Below are 15,755 nucleotides of genomic sequence, written 5' to 3'. Positions count from 1 at the left end.
GTCCACATTATCAACATTTATCTATACCGCTAATCATTTTAAGAACTCAATCAATGGGCTCGATTTTAGGAGGGAGGCGGGTTGGCAGCGGGAGGTCGACTGGGTGCGTGGGTAACGCGCCCAGTGAATTCGGGGTGCTCCGCACGCGATTGCAGCCTAATTGAAGGCACTTACCTTGGCTTCCGGGTTTCGCGCTGGAAAGCTGCGCAGTGGGCGGACTGTGCAGCCGCATCATAGGCTGTCAGCTGGAGGAGCCCTATTTAAAGGGGCAGTCCTCCACTGACTGATGCTGCAGAAAGGAGCCAAAATTACAGCATGGAGCAGCCCAGGGGGAAGGCTGTTCCCAGGTTTAATGATGCCTCACTCCAGGTCCCACTGGATGGGGTAAGGAGGAGGAGGACAGAGATCTTCTCCCCAGCGGACGGGAGGAAGTGGCCTGCCTCTGCTACCACGAAGGCCTGGCTCGAGATGGCAGAGGAGGTCACCAGCACCACCAACATATCACTCACCTGCATACAATGCAGGAGGCGCTTCAATGACCTAAGTAGGTCAGCCAAAGTGAGTACACTTACTCATTCCCCTACACTCCGTCTGCCACATCACCGCCCCCACCCCATGTCATCTTCTGCACGGCCAACACTACTCTATCACATCACTCCTCACACCCACTCAAAGCTCATCCTCATCTTACCTGCACTTACTCCCCTCACCAGTACTCATCCCACCACTACCACTCAACCCAATCCTCTTACAATCTCATGGCTCCGTCTCATACTCACCCTCTCATGCATCTCTTTCACCATCAGCCTCACTCAATCTGCCACTACCTGTGCTGCAGCCACAGGGCATGCATCACATATGTGTAGTAGGAAGCGTAAGGCAAACGTGTTGTGAGCATGAAGGGGATGCACAAGGGTGTTTGAGGGTTTGTCATGGTTTTTACTTATATTTGATTTCTGATCAACTCACATTACATATTATATTGTCACCACTACTGCCACGTCTTTGCAAATCTTATCTGGTTTGTGCAATAATGCCCCTTCCTGAGGATCACCATGAAGACCCACACCTGATGCCACCCATTGTGTCACTGCAGAGTGGATGTAGGTGTATTTGCAGGGCTCTTTTGTGCAGACGACTGAGAGACGTCGGCGATGTCCCCGGTTGCACCCTGGAAGGATGCGGAGGAGAAGTTGTTGAGGGCAGTGGTGACTTTGACAGCGACAGATAAGAAGATGGTGCTCGGGCCAGCCGGGAGCAGCTCGGCATGAAGGAGGCTGCAGATGTCCACGACTACATGTCGAGTGACTCTGAGCCTCCGTGTGCACTGCTGCTCAGAGAGGTCCAGGAAGCTGAGCCTTGGTCTGTGGACCCTGTGGCGAGGGTAGTGCCTTCTGCGACGCATCTCTCTCTGCGGTTGCCCTCCCTCCTGCTGTGCAGGTGCATGTGTCACAGCACAGTGTTGTGGAGCTCCACATGTCAGAGGTGGACGGCGTGGCCGGTGATGCTGTTCGTCCTCCGAGGAGGTCATGACTGCAGCTATGGCGGCCCCCATCCAGAAGATGTACATTTGAAGGGGTCCGCAAGGTGGGTAAATGTGTCTACACACCGGGTTAAGTGTGCAAGTTTGTGAATGTTATTGTTAGGAGGAGGGTGGTGGAGGCCAAACTTTGTCCAAAGTGACAGAGTGGCCGCCTGTAATGAGTGAGGGTCTCCCCCATCACCTTTGCAGCTGCCACAGGCTGGTGGCTGCAACACGTCCATTTCAACTGGGAGTGTTTCCCCCAGTACGGGAAACAGTCTCAGTTGAGTTGAAAATCCCATCCCTCCTAAAATATCCTACAAATCAGGTAAGCAAACGATCTGAACTATCTACTTACTTGGTTCAAGTGGGATCCTGCTGGCTTTAATTGCAGGCGGGAGTCCCGCATGCGGGGGCTGCGCGCGCATCTAAGTGCATCACTGGGGAATCCGGAAGTGCCCCGATTTTCGGAGCTCCCCGCCACGAACCCACTGGCTCGGATGTCCGAAAATCGAGCCCAAAGTGTTTGGTTCGTTACAGCCTAGAAATTGTTGGTACGCTAAGCTGTGGGTTACTAAAGGTTTCTGGGAGATTTACTCCGGCTGGTTTACCCACAATATTACTATTTTCAGTCTGTGAGTACAAGTGTGGGCGTTCTTTTCCACACAGTTGGGTAGCCAATGTGAAGAGAGCAGCATTGATCCTCTAAATCAGCTGTAATCTGTAATTAAAAGCACGCAAAAAAACACTGGAAAGGCAAAGATTGCTGATAGCTCACCAATTTGCTGTAGATTTATGTGATACTGACCAAGGGAAACTTTCTCTAAAGACTCAGGGAGAGAAGGCACACCCCCGCCAGATGCCTTTGGTACCAGTGATTGGAGAAGGTAACTTAAAGGTAGCAATACCATTCAATCGCCATAGTTCTGGATGTGGCAGACTCACATGCAAGACCCTCACAGTCCACAGCCCAGGGAGTTCTAGGGTCACCAGATCCCAGCAATTTGTAAGTGAAACCCTGCAGCTAGCCAAAACACTTACTGCTTCAGCAAGGGAATCTCTTAGAAGGAGTGAGATGTTAGGTGTCACACATCTGGAATGAAGTGCAAGCACTAAGGGGCAGCACCATACCAACTTAAGCTGCCAACATTAACGCACTACACAGTAGATGAATTCCAGAGGTAATTTTGTAGCTTTGCACTCCTGTTGGGGAGCTTCAGTCTTCAGGAGCACATATCGGAAATTTAGGAACACAATTTTCTGACCGTTCATTTCAATAGTCAGAAAAGCATGCACAACCTTGCTCTAATTTCCAATATGCATTTCTGGTGAGCAAGGCTCTCCGGCATGAACATAATTTTGGAAAATTAGCTCTTAATTGCCATGCACTGGACTTGAACATTGTGCTGAGTATTTATTTGTCATTGGTTGCAATATAGCATGATCCCAACGTAACATAGCAATAGATGGCATTTGAATAAGTTGTTAGGTGTGAATTTTTTTGTATTGCATTGCCATTCAAAGTCTATGTTGTCTACTGTTAAAAAACTAAGGGAGATGATTTCCACTCGTCGTATAGTAACATTGTAAACAGATTTGTGTAGATTTCCTTGGCTCATTATTTCTAGCGAAATTGTAAACATGGTCAAAAAGATTTCTCTCTACTCACTGAAGGAAATCTTCCTGTTTATAATCTGGCTACAAATGACTATGGGGAAAATCATCCTCATTGGGTACAATCCAGAATGAACAATTGTATGCATTGTAGTTAGGAAGACGACCTGAGCATAATTGCTGTTTAAGGGCTTTCTCAGATTAAAAAAAATGCCTGTGTCTGTTGAAAAATCCTAATTGTACATAAAGGCTAAGGTTCTTTCAAAGGTCATTTAATGTTATGCTGCAGGATGAAGATGGAAAAGGATTAATGGATGAAGAAATTCGAGCAGAGGTGGACACGTTTATGTTTGAAGGCCATGATACTACAGCAAGTGGAATCTCCTGGCTCTTGTACTGTCTGGCTCAACATCCAGAACACCAGCAAAAGTGTAGAGAAGAGATCCAGGAACTTCTGCAGGAGCACAAACAAATCGAATGGTGAGTTTTAAGCTAATCTTACTTTTATCTGTTGTTAAATGGTACAGAGCCAGCTGCACTTAATCAGGAAAATGGGCTTTAATGTCATTGTGCTTTACTTGAAGAGTCAGAATGATTCTGCAGAATTTTTCTTGGCCAGAAACCAGCCACTGGACTGTGCATGAGGTTGGCTGTCGGTCAGTTTGCAGCATGCGGCACAACACCCTCCCTTGTGAACCGTTGGTGCACGACCATTGCTCCTCTGATACTCGGGCAATGTTGTAGCTAACATGGAACGCCCTGTGCTGCTAAAAACATCATAATAGCAGCTGGAGCTCAGTTTGCGCTGTCGCACAAACATTCTTGAACAGCTTTCGCTATTACAACTTGTTTTTATTGGCACTACTTTCCCATGATACATACGCGAGATGACGATGTTGTCATTGCATAATCATTGCATTCTTAAATATGAAGAATAGGCCTTGTGGTCCATTTGCATATGATATCGGTCCAAGAGGTGAACTCAACTGTTTGTGTGTTGCAGTATCAGATCTTCGCTTTGAATAAATATTGCAACTCAAAGGTCTTTGGTGCATTTTCTATTATGAGTTGAAATAAAAGAAAATGCTGTGAAGTTTTAGAAAGGGACAAGATAATAAACCTCAGATATACCACAGATTAAGATGATGTGGTATTTAATATATAGAATCTAGGAAGAACAATGGCAGACGACAAGTGTAAAGTACTACATAAAAAATGGGCAATGCACATACTCAGTGTTGAAATAGCTAAAGAAGAGGCTGATAAAGACTTGGGGTAGAAATTCAACATTGTTTCACCCCTTTTAAAGGCGTAAATTAATGTTGAGGAGACCAATTTTGTGTCACAATCTCCTGCGCTCAATCACCCTCAGTAGTGCACCGAATTGGAAGTGGCCGGCTGTTAGGTGTACCTAAAACAGGCACTAGATGCCTTGCATATGCAAATTGGGGTCCTAATGCTGGATGTAAGACCCCGATTGAAATCTGTGTACAAATGGGCGGACCCAGTTCATAGAATGATACAGCACAGAAGGAGGCCATTCGGCCCATCATGCCTGTGCCGGCTCTTTGAAAGAGCTATCCAATTAGTCCCACTCCCCTGCTGTTTCCCCATAGCCCTGCAAATTTTCCTCTTCAAGTATTTATCTAATTCCCTTTTGAAAGTTACTATTGAATCTGCTTCCGCCACCCTTTCAGGCAGTGCATTCCAGATCATTACAACTCGCTGCATAAAAAAACATTTCCTCATGTCGCCTCTGGTTCGTTTGCCAATTACCTTAAATTTGTGTTCTCTGGTTACCAACGCTCTGCCACTGGAAACAGTTTCTCCTTATGTATTCTAGCAAAATCCTTCATGATTTTGAACACCCGATCAAATCTCCCCTTAATCTTCTGTGCTCTGAGGAGAACAAACCCAGCTTCTCTTGTCTCTCCACATAACTGAAGTCACGCATCCCTGATACCATTCTAGTAAATCTTCTCTGTACCCTCTCTAAGGCCTTGACATCCTTCCTTCCAATGGGGAAACCCATTCTGGCATTACTGTAGCTGCTGTGAACAAATGGCTATGCCACAGTTGACGCAAAGATTCCCGAACACCTAAGTGACAGCAGCAAAAAAAAACAAAAAACCAAGAAAAATGGCTAACAAATGGACTGAAAGTTATGCAAAGAATCTTTTTAATGGGCTCTTTAAATGACCTTCTGCTTACAGCTCAATCTCTAGCAACCTTTGAGCTCATTTTATGTGGGTGTATAGATGACTCAGTGTTAGGCATACACAAATGTCAGGAAATTTCATAGATATCTAAATGCTATCAGTGAGATAGCATATTGAAATGACTCTCCCACCTATTTCATGGGAGTTGCCTGTGGCCACCGTGTCCCCCTCCAGAAATACTCATGATGCATTAAATTGGCAGAAGTACAGCATCACAGAGCTCCACCACATTTACCAATCACTTACATCCACTTTACACCAGGTGTAATCAGTTGAAAAATCTGGGCTACAATCTCAGTCTTATCTGTCTCTACCCAAAGAAATCAGTTATTAAACATATCAAGAACTGAACTAGCCAGCCTTATGTGAAAAGAGTATCTTACAAACTTCACCTGAACAATACTACAGAAAATCACTGGCACCAAAAAGCTAACATTGCAGCAATGAGATTGAAATTCAATAGAAACTACGTGTAAGGGGCAATTTTACCTTTACTCGCCCAACAGGAACCAGATGGTTGGGCAGTTAAAATTGTCCGCGACACATACCTGCTGATGTATCACACAGATCCTGCCATCATCAATTTAAATCTGCTCTTCTGAGCAAGCAGCAGGACACCCGCTGAAGCCAGCGGGGTCCTTTAAATTTACGGATCAGGATCTGATGATGTCGTCAGGCGCCTACTGCAATTTTACCTGTAGCCTGTGTGAGGAAATCATTGCAGCATTCCTGCCAGATGAAGACAGGGGGAAGGAGATCTGGAACCAGAGGAGACCAAAAGTTCTTCAGGCTTCCTTGCTCTGGGTTCCCCCCTACCCTCCTTCCCTCCTGCTAGATCCTCCCGAAAACCCTTCCCCTTAACTTACCTGAGTGTCAGCGAGCAGCCCCCTGTCATCCGAAATTCCGCTCCCGCCCATCGGACAGTTGCCGCTTCCCATTTTGGGCGGGCTGATTGGCGACATGCAGATGAAGCTCAGGAGTTAAAATTGGCCACGCCTCCGCTGCCGAGGTGGGTGGGGGGCTGGCGCTAGCCTCATGACCCACCATCCTGTTCCCACTCCAGGTTAAAATCAGGGCTGTAGCTTCTTTCAGAATGTGCCAGTTTTATTTAAGACTTTAATAAGCTGAAGTATTTACTGGCATGGTCGAGGTATTACTAAAGTGTGTAAATGAGAGGCCAATGCCTGTTTTAGGCCCCCTCACCGAAATTCGATATCAGTGTGGAACAAGAAGTGGACTTGCTCCGCTTGAGATTCTTAAATGGTAACTGGGCAACTGCCATCAAAAAACCCCTCCCAATAAATCATTGCTGTCGAACTAGAAGGAGTGGGAGTACTCCCCCAATCCACAGTATATTGATCATAAGCGGCTTGAACTTTATTTCTTCAAATGGACGAGTTACCACAGGCACCGGCAGCTCGCCCAATTAATATTAATGAGGCCTGAGGCCCAATATGGGCCGGCATCAGGCTTCCCGGTTCGGGCTCATGTTCAGCCACATCGGGTGCCAATGAATTTGTACCCCATTACTCTTCTGTTTTATGCACATAAATTCACCCTTGTCTTACTAAGTCACATCCTTTTGTTCCTTTGCAGGGAATTACTCAGTAAGATGCCTTACACTACAATGTGCATAAAGGAGTCTCTGCGACTTTGCCCCCCTGTCCCAGGAATATCCAGGAGGCTGACCAAACCACTCACATTCTTTGATGGGAGGAAATTACCTGAAGGTTTCATTTTTAAGTACATTTATGATATTAGAGAATTCTTATTAAACACTGAGCTTCTGAGTCTGTACTAATATCTATGAATCTACTTTTAAGCAACTGCCTTTTTCCAAAGAGAGTACAATGGATGCAGCATCATGATGAGCATGACATATAATGATGTCATGTGCCAGCAAAGTAATAGTCATTTATCCATTCAAAATCAAAGCCCTATGAGCTAAGCTTAAGAATGACAATGCCCCTTTAAAAACAGGAGGTGAAAGTTTTGAGTTTAACCGTGCTGGTGGGTTTTATATCTTATCATTGCCAATTCTCTGAAATATTGCACACCTGGCACTACTGCCACTGCCTCATTTGTGTGTCTCTTGCTTTTCCCTCCTCTACTTCTGTAACTTCTGTTAACCATCACATTACAGGGTGTAAATCAGTTAGGATAGTGACTTCATTTGATGGAACAAAATGCTGGATTCAAGAACTGTTTATATGCTTAACAATATTATAATTTTCACTGCATTGTCGAGTAAGGCTCACTGAAGAACAGATTGTTGAGTGCTGAAGAGCTCTTTTCTTTCTGTGGTTATGCTTCTGCTGGGTTTGAAAACAAAGAGCTGATCATTTTTTTCTGGCTAGATAACTGCAGCTGTAAGTTATCCATGTTTTTTTTTAGATATCCTCTTCTTTGTGTAAATTGGATGCTAAATGTGATTGTAATAAACGAGAGGACACAAATAGAAACATAGGAACAGGAGTAGGCCATTCAGCCCCTCGAGCCTGTTGCCATTCAATTAGATCATGGCTAATTTGTATCTTACCTCCATCTACCCACCTTGGTTCCATAACTTTTAAATATCCTAATCTAACAAAAATCTTATCAATCTCAGTTTTGAAATTTTCAATTGACCTAGCCTCAATAGCTTTTATGGGAATAGAATTCCAGATTTCCACTACCCTTTGTAAATACAAAATTAGTAAACTTCAAGCGAGACTGGAAACTTTTGCTCACACAGACAAGTATGGAATATAGTCCTGCCAAACAGTCAATGCTATATCAATTCATTCTTTTAAAACTAGAGTTGTTATAAGGATAACCATTGGGATAGATTGTCCATCAAGGGCTGCGATGATCGTCTATGGAAAGCAAGTTTGAAAAATGTAGATCATGATGTTTATTTGATGCCCTCAGCTACCTTTGTGCGTATGGAGAAATTTTACAGGGTTTAATCATTTTGACAGTTTAACCTGTGATTATTCAGCTCCCTGAAGAAATTGATCAATTTGTACCATCATGTATTCTATTCCCCAAGGTGGACAGAGTACATGATAGTAGAAATTGTAGAATCATAGAAAGGTTGCAGCACGGAAGGAGGCCATTCGGCCCAACGAGTCCGTGCCGGCCCTATGCAAGAGCAATCCAGCTAGTCCTATTCCCCCGCCCTATCCCCGTAGCCCTGCAAATTTTTTCCTTTCAAGTACTTATCCAGTTCCCTTTTGAAAGCCATGATTGAATCTGCCTCCACCACCCCCTCAGGCAGTGCATTCCAGATCCTAACCACTCGCTGTATAAAGAAGTTTTTCCTCATGTCGCCTTTGGTTCTTTTGCCAATCACCTTAAATCTATGTCCTCTGGTTCTTGACCCTTCCACCAATGGGAACGGTTTCTCTCTATCTACTCTGTCTAGACCATTCATGATTTTGAATACCTCTATCAAATCTCCTCTCAACCTTCTCTGTTCTAAGGAGAACAACCCCAGCTTCTCCAGTCTATCCAAGAAACTAAAGTCCCTCATCCCTGGAATCATTCTAGTAAATCTCTTCTGCACCCTTTCTAAGGCCTTCATATCTTTCCTAAAGTACGGTGCCCAGAACTGGACATGATACTCCAGTTGTGGCCAAACCAGTGTTTTATAAAAACTTGGCCTGTTGTGGACTGAATTTCATTCCTTGCTTTATTATGTTCTCAACTGCAGAATTAACCATCGCTCTGTGTTTATCAAGGAGATGGATTGTAGTTCTTTCCATTTCAGAAACCTGCAAGTAGATTTTAACAGTAGGTTTGGAACAAGTGGGCAGAGGGCGGAATGCCCGTCCGCTCCTGGCAGCGGTAGGCCCAAGCCTTTTTGAGGCTGGTACATCGTAGGGCCTCAATTTGCATGCATCAATAAGGCTACTGCCTGGACCATGTAACAGAAGGCCCCAGTAAATATGGCAGCGGAGCAGTAACGGAGTGTTAAGTGCACAGCAATTTTAACTCCGATATTGCCCCATTTCCAACATTTGGGCCAACAATTAGCCCCCCATTGTCCAGCATTGCCAAGTCGCATTGAGCATGGTTAAATGCAGAGTAAAGCTTCTACTAGTCTGCCCCAGCATGTACCTTAGCTCCACTTCAGAACAGCATGCTCTACTCTACCATTGTGACATTTTTTCCATTCCTGTCAAAGTGAGATTGCCAGTTTAATGCTGAATTAGAGGCAGTTTTATGCATTGGGCTCATGCCACTGGAACTGGAATGACTGGCCAAACAGATTCTATGTAGGTCTCGCATAGACATCAGTTTGGGCTGAACTTGTGCCCAGGTTGCCGAGGTGAATGACCAACATCGAATCCACTGTGATATTCAACCCTAAAAATATTTTTTACACAAAAATCTTCCTGTACTTTTTAAGTATTCTTGAAATTAAGACAGAAGGGGAGTAATTTTCTTGTGTTTCCCACCCTGTTAGCACTTTAAAAATGGGGGCGGGTGGGGGCTGTAGGCGTAGTAACGGGACCAAATTCATCGGACCGACCGCTTGTTGTCTGCCTGTTCTGATTTTTGGACAGACCTTGATTTAGGCAGTCAGATCTCCCACCTGAAACAGGCAGAAACCTCATGAATGCGTGCATATTGGGGTCAAATGACATAATTACGACCCCCCAACTCCATTTTGGTCTCTGCCTGCATTGCTGATCCTGTTTACCAAACATAGGCAGCAGAAGTCAGGAGGATGTTATTTTGAGCATACATGAAAGGCAGGAAAATGATGCACAGTATAGGAGACCTTAAAAACAGAAGGAAGCAGTACATCCCTACATGCTTGTGCAACTGTTGTTAATGTTCAGTTGTATTTTCACAGGTTGTCTGGTCGGTGTAAGTATCTACTGCATTCACAGGAATTCGATGATTTGGGATAATCCAGAGGTAACTTCCTCTTCCATTACTAGAATATGAAGTGTTCACACCATTACCTTAACAATATGCACTCCTTGCTTTTGTACATTGTGCCACTACCTCTATACAAGTACCACTGGATGCTTTTCCATTGAAGTAACCTACAATATCATTGCTAACTCATAGCAAGTAGAGTTTAAAACTTAAATATAGATGTAACTTTAAAAATACCTCTTGGATGTATTTATATTTTATTGGATTCATTTATTATACTATTACATATTTAGGGTATATATCACACATAAAACATGGTATGCCCAGAATGTGTAACCAACTGTATTAGGAATATGTATATCATAAATGCATTATTTTAAAAACCATAGGATAATGGATGGTGCTGCTTAAACACCTTAATAGCCAACACTATATTGGAAGGCAAAGAGCTGTACAAAGAAGAAAGCAAATAAAAAATGTATTGCATATTAAAGTGGACTTGCAGTTTTTACTTGATTCAGTAGATGTGCTTCCATGGGCCTTTTGCCTAACATGGAATGTTAGGTGAGACCACTTCCTCCCTCTGGTGGCCTTGAAATTATACCCCCAACCCACCCCCTTTACCTCTAACTCTCTCTGGAACCTTACCTTCTCCCTCCACCCTCCAGTCTCCAGTCTCTCACTCTTTTCTACTTCCCTGGTTACCACCTCCCCCCCTTTAACCCTACATTCCTCCTCCCCACCACCCTACACCGCCATCCTCTTCTGGCCTCCAGCATCAGCCCTCTCTTGACCCTGGTGCAATTATAGGCCAGCCTTCTAACCCTTCTCAACTTGAAGGCTGCACTTATTCTTAACTGCCCATGAACAATGCCATGGGAAATTGACAGGTATATATTGAAGAATGTTCTCACTTAGTATAAACTGAATAATCAATGTCAAGCTATAGAATGTAGAATTTACCTCACTCATGAGTAGAATTCTGAGTTACTCGATCTCTGTCTTTTTGAGATAAATTCCACGTTGAGTTTCTGATTGAACATTCTTAGTTTATGAGCAGTGTATTTAAATCAATAATCAACTGGACTATAGCTGACATAGTGAACTCTTTACAGATCTGATTAACAATTATCTAGCAATGACTAGTGTTTGTATGCACTGGTGATCTCATATAAAGAATGTATTTTTGAACCATATAGTTTGCTAATACCTTATTCTTTTGTAGGTGTTTGACCCTTTAAGATTTTCCCCTGAAAATTCAGCAAACAGACACCCACTTGCCTTCATACCTTTTTCTGCTGGACCAAGGTAGCAAAATATTTCTAATATTAGCAAAATAGAGCAGCTGATGGTCAATTTAGTGTAGTTCTTGAGCTAATTTGTTTTCAATGAAGGCCTGGTTTATAGTTTATCAAATGGGTGTGTTCCAGTTCACTGGAGCAGTTCCAAATTCTTTCTGTTAGTGTTGACTGACACTTGATATTGGGAGTTACTGCACGAAGATCAATTTTCAAGGGAAAATAAAATGGTAACACGACCAGGTTGTTTTTGGGAGATGATATTACTCACAGTAAGATTTGTTATTTAAAATAGTGTCCCGTCCCCCCCCCATAACAGTTGCAAAACTAGTTTTTTCATTGTGCAGAATGGAGTTCAGGAAGCTTTCTTGTGAAACCCAGTTGTGTATTTATGTCACTGATTTTTTCTTCTTACCTCAGGATCCTGCCAACTATACAGTCAGAACATGGGGGTGGGTGGAGTGAAAGGAGTGAAAGTCTCTGGCATCAGTACATGAACTGCGTGATGCTAAAATTAACTTCTGTTGACTACCTTCATGACACATGTTGCTAGGATTTTTTTGTGAAACAGATTGCCTTCTTTAGCTCCTAGTAATGTGCTGTATTTTCTGACAACCATGGCATACTTGTTTCAATTCCTATGAGGTGTTTGACATACTAGACAGTTGTAACTTGAGGAATTGTACATATAAGAAAATGAACCAGGTATTTTAGGGGAAGTTGATCACAATTTCATGGGTTGAGGTTAGAATATTAAAGGGGAATGGTATTCTACTGAGTGGCTTCATTATTGTAAACATTGTAGCACTCCATGCCTGGTTTCTCCCAATCCTCTCTGTTTTTGTGTTTTATGCTTTGAAACTGCCGGTGGAGAGGCATCTAGGAGCAGAGGTTTCGGAACAAATTCCTCTCCGGTGTCATTATGAATAAGGACATTGAGCTGTTGACAGCACTCTCTATTTAGGGAGGAATTTCATATTATTGAATAGATCGATTTACACACATGTCATCTCTCAATCTGCATCTAACTAGCAATTTGAAAGTGTAAAACACAGGAACAATGGAAGGCTGAGAGGCACTGTTAAATATATAGTTACCTCCCACCTTTTATATTTAGGATTATGTAATAATCCAATAAAATACATTTCTGGCTTAAATGATTTCTTTGACTTTGATGATCTCATGGAGTTAGATTCAAAACTTCCCTCTTGATTCACTTCTTCTGCAGGAACTGCATTGGTCAGCACTTTGCCATGAATGAAATGAAGGTGGCTGTCGCGCTGATTCTTAATCGATTTGAACTGGAAGTTGATGAAACAAAACTACCAATTAAAATACCCCAGTTAGTCCTCAGATCCAAAAATGGAATACACCTGAAGATTAAAAAACTGGATTAACGTCAGCTGCAAGGATAAGTAAATTTGGAAAAACATAAAAATTGTAATAACTTCAAGGTCAGACAAATCAATCTGTAAGTGGGACAATTTATTGTGGCAAAGTTAATGTGACAGTAAGGAGTATTAAAAAATTGTGGCATATCTGTGTTGAAGGTGTTTCACCAGTCCTGCGATATAATTTCATAAATGTGTTAATGTTGGAATCTCGTTAAGGATTCAAATCATGTCAGAAAATGCAAGATTAATTGCAGTTTATAACCATCATCTGATTCCGACAATCATTATATTTCTCCCTTGTATCCTATATATCTCATGTAAACTCTGATGTTCCTTGGGGACAGCTTTATTCTGTCTCCATCTATTGTTGGTGGTGGTGGATATTTTGGTACACCTGAAGATTAAAAAACTGGATTAACGTCAGCTGCAAGGATAAGTAAATTTGGAAAAACATAAAAATTGTAATAACTTCAAGGTCAGACAAATCAATCTGTAAGTGGGACAATTTATTGTGGCAATTCCTACAATTGATACATGATGATATCCACATTGTACAACCAACTATTGTTATTTAATTACTTCACAGTAAACAAGCAATAATAGTAGATAACTGGGAAATAACAGTACTTATTAGTTACCCCTTGAGCTAATTAACAACCACAGGTCACAGAGTCTGACCAGGGTTTAAAAAAATGAAGTGTTTTTGTTTGAATAACTCAATTTTATTGGAAATTCAATAAGGTACAACAAACTACAACCATTATTACAGAGCAAGGGTGGGAAGACCATATAACCAACATCACTCAGAGCAAATTGTTTCTCCTGCTGCAGCTGTTCACTATTTCTAACATGGATTGAATGCACAAAAGGACTTGTCCCCAGATTAGGGGGGGAGGGGAGTGGGGGACAGAGTAAAAGTTGGCAAAGGAGACCACCGTTTCATGAGTAAAGAAAGTCTAAAGGCTGCCTTTCACCCAATTAGCTCAATCTGTAATAAGAACAAAAGAAATAGAAGCAGGAGTAGGCCATACGGCCCCTCGAGCCTGCTCCGCCATTCAATAAGATCACAGTTGATCTTATACCTCAACTCCATTTTCCCGCCCTATCCCTATATCCCTTGATTCCCTTAGTGTCCAAAAATCTATCAATCTCAGTTTTAAATACACTCAACAACTGAGCATCCACAGCCCTCTGGAGTAGAAAATTCCAAAGATTCACAACCTTCTGAGTGAAGAAATTTTTCCTCATCTCAGTCCTAAATGGCCAACCCCTTAGTAAACTTAGTAAATAGTTCCACTGTGGCACTGGCATTAATTCATGCAGCTGGCTATGGCTGCATTTTCCATTTTCCCCCTTCTAGTGGGCACCCAGGATGCTCCCATTGTGACACAGACACCTGCCTGGATTATTTTAATGGAAGAACCTCTCCCTGACCCCAGATACTTCGGCAGGGTCAGAAACAGATTCCCAGTGGGCACTCTCCAGCACCTAATGCTGGTCGAGCAATTATGTGGATCTTCAGCCTCCCCCCCCCACCCCCCCCCAAATTTATTCCATGATTTGTAAATTGCTCAGTGGCTTGGATTACATTTTTCTCTGGATTATTATTGCATTACTTTTCAGATTTTCTTGGATCCAGTAAACCAATTTTCCACTTTGCGCTTGTATTGGTAGTAATCACTTATTGCCAATATTGGCAGAATAAGGTAATCAAGAAGCTTCAGCCTGATGATAAATAAATCTGATGGGGGATGAATGCTTGTTACAATTTTTCCAGTCTTTGCTAATCAAATGTAACAAAGTATATTAAAAAAAACAAATGAATTGCAAAAGAGTAAAATCTTCTGACACAGCCACAATCATTGTATGGCAAGTTCCTGGATGATTGTTTTCATAATAATCATGTTTTCATAGGGGGTGATGGAGTTTCGTGTTTTACATCCATCCTGTGCTATGCTAATGAGTTAGATCTCTAGCCATCATTGAGTATATTTTGTGACATTAATGCACCTGTAAACTATTGCAGAAGATCTGTAACATGAAATAATATACTTACTGTCAGCAGGGGAAACAGTGGTAGGAAGTATATACCAGTATCAGCCCAGAAAATCCTGGCCATGGACATGTCTCTAAAGAAATTTAATGACATTATCAAAGATCAAAGCCTTTCCTAAAAAGAATGTTGCATGGACTTGAAAATGTGATCTTTGTATTTTTAATTATGCTTAAAATTTATGTGTGATTTAACTACAGTACTTTAATCGTTATAAAGAAGATTGATGTATAAGAAACATCTTTCTGTCCTTTGTAGTTTTAAATCTGCTGAAAAGTTAGTTGTTCTGGAACTAGACTAACAGCCTTGACCCAAAGCAAGAGTCCTGCTTCTGCTTGCAGACAAATGACTAAAGTAGTACCTTAAAGAACTACTAACTTGTCACAACTCTTCATCCTTTGACAATTGAGCAAGTACATCAAAGGGCAATGAGATGTTTTTGTTGCAAATGACATAATCTGCAATGTGCTTATTATTTTTGATTGTTGTTAATAAAGTAGCTAATTTGTTAATAGTTTTCTCTTTGTACATTGTCCTACTGAGTTAAAAATTATAAGATCAGGTAACCTAACAAAACAAGAAGAACTTAAAACAGGCCATATAATAAGCAAACTGATTCAGCGACCAAAACTTTATATAAGAGCACAATAGATTATGGAGAAATGATATATGTATAGATAGGAATTGGCTTTAAGAGCTGAAAAGAGGATATACAAACATGTTCTTTTAAAAAGCTGGTATTTGTGTTCAACTTCCATAAAGTTGGCCTTTTTTAATGTTTGT

General features: G+C 42.0%; 1 protein-coding gene across 1 annotated transcript in view; it reads left to right on the top strand.

Annotated features, from left to right (window-relative positions):
- The window catches only part of cyp4t8 (cytochrome P450, family 4, subfamily T, polypeptide 8), a 70,757-nt gene extending 55,273 nt beyond the window's left edge, over positions 1-15,484 (top strand). The window contains exons 8-12 of the mRNA XM_067990323.1: positions 3,426-3,616; positions 6,952-7,085; positions 10,199-10,263; positions 11,453-11,535; positions 12,754-15,484. Coding sequence (XP_067846424.1) covers positions 3,426-3,616; positions 6,952-7,085; positions 10,199-10,263; positions 11,453-11,535; positions 12,754-12,922 — 642 coding nt within the window. The 3' untranslated portion in view covers positions 12,923-15,484. The remainder of the gene's footprint in view (positions 1-3,425; positions 3,617-6,951; positions 7,086-10,198; positions 10,264-11,452; positions 11,536-12,753) is intronic.
- The last annotated feature ends 271 nt before the right edge of the window (positions 15,485-15,755 follow it).

Source organism: Heptranchias perlo, chromosome 9 (genome assembly GCF_035084215.1).
Source record: "Heptranchias perlo isolate sHepPer1 chromosome 9, sHepPer1.hap1, whole genome shotgun sequence".
Classification (NCBI taxonomy): domain Eukaryota; kingdom Metazoa; phylum Chordata; class Chondrichthyes; order Hexanchiformes; family Hexanchidae; genus Heptranchias; species Heptranchias perlo.
This window is presented reverse-complemented; position numbering and strand designations above follow the sequence as displayed.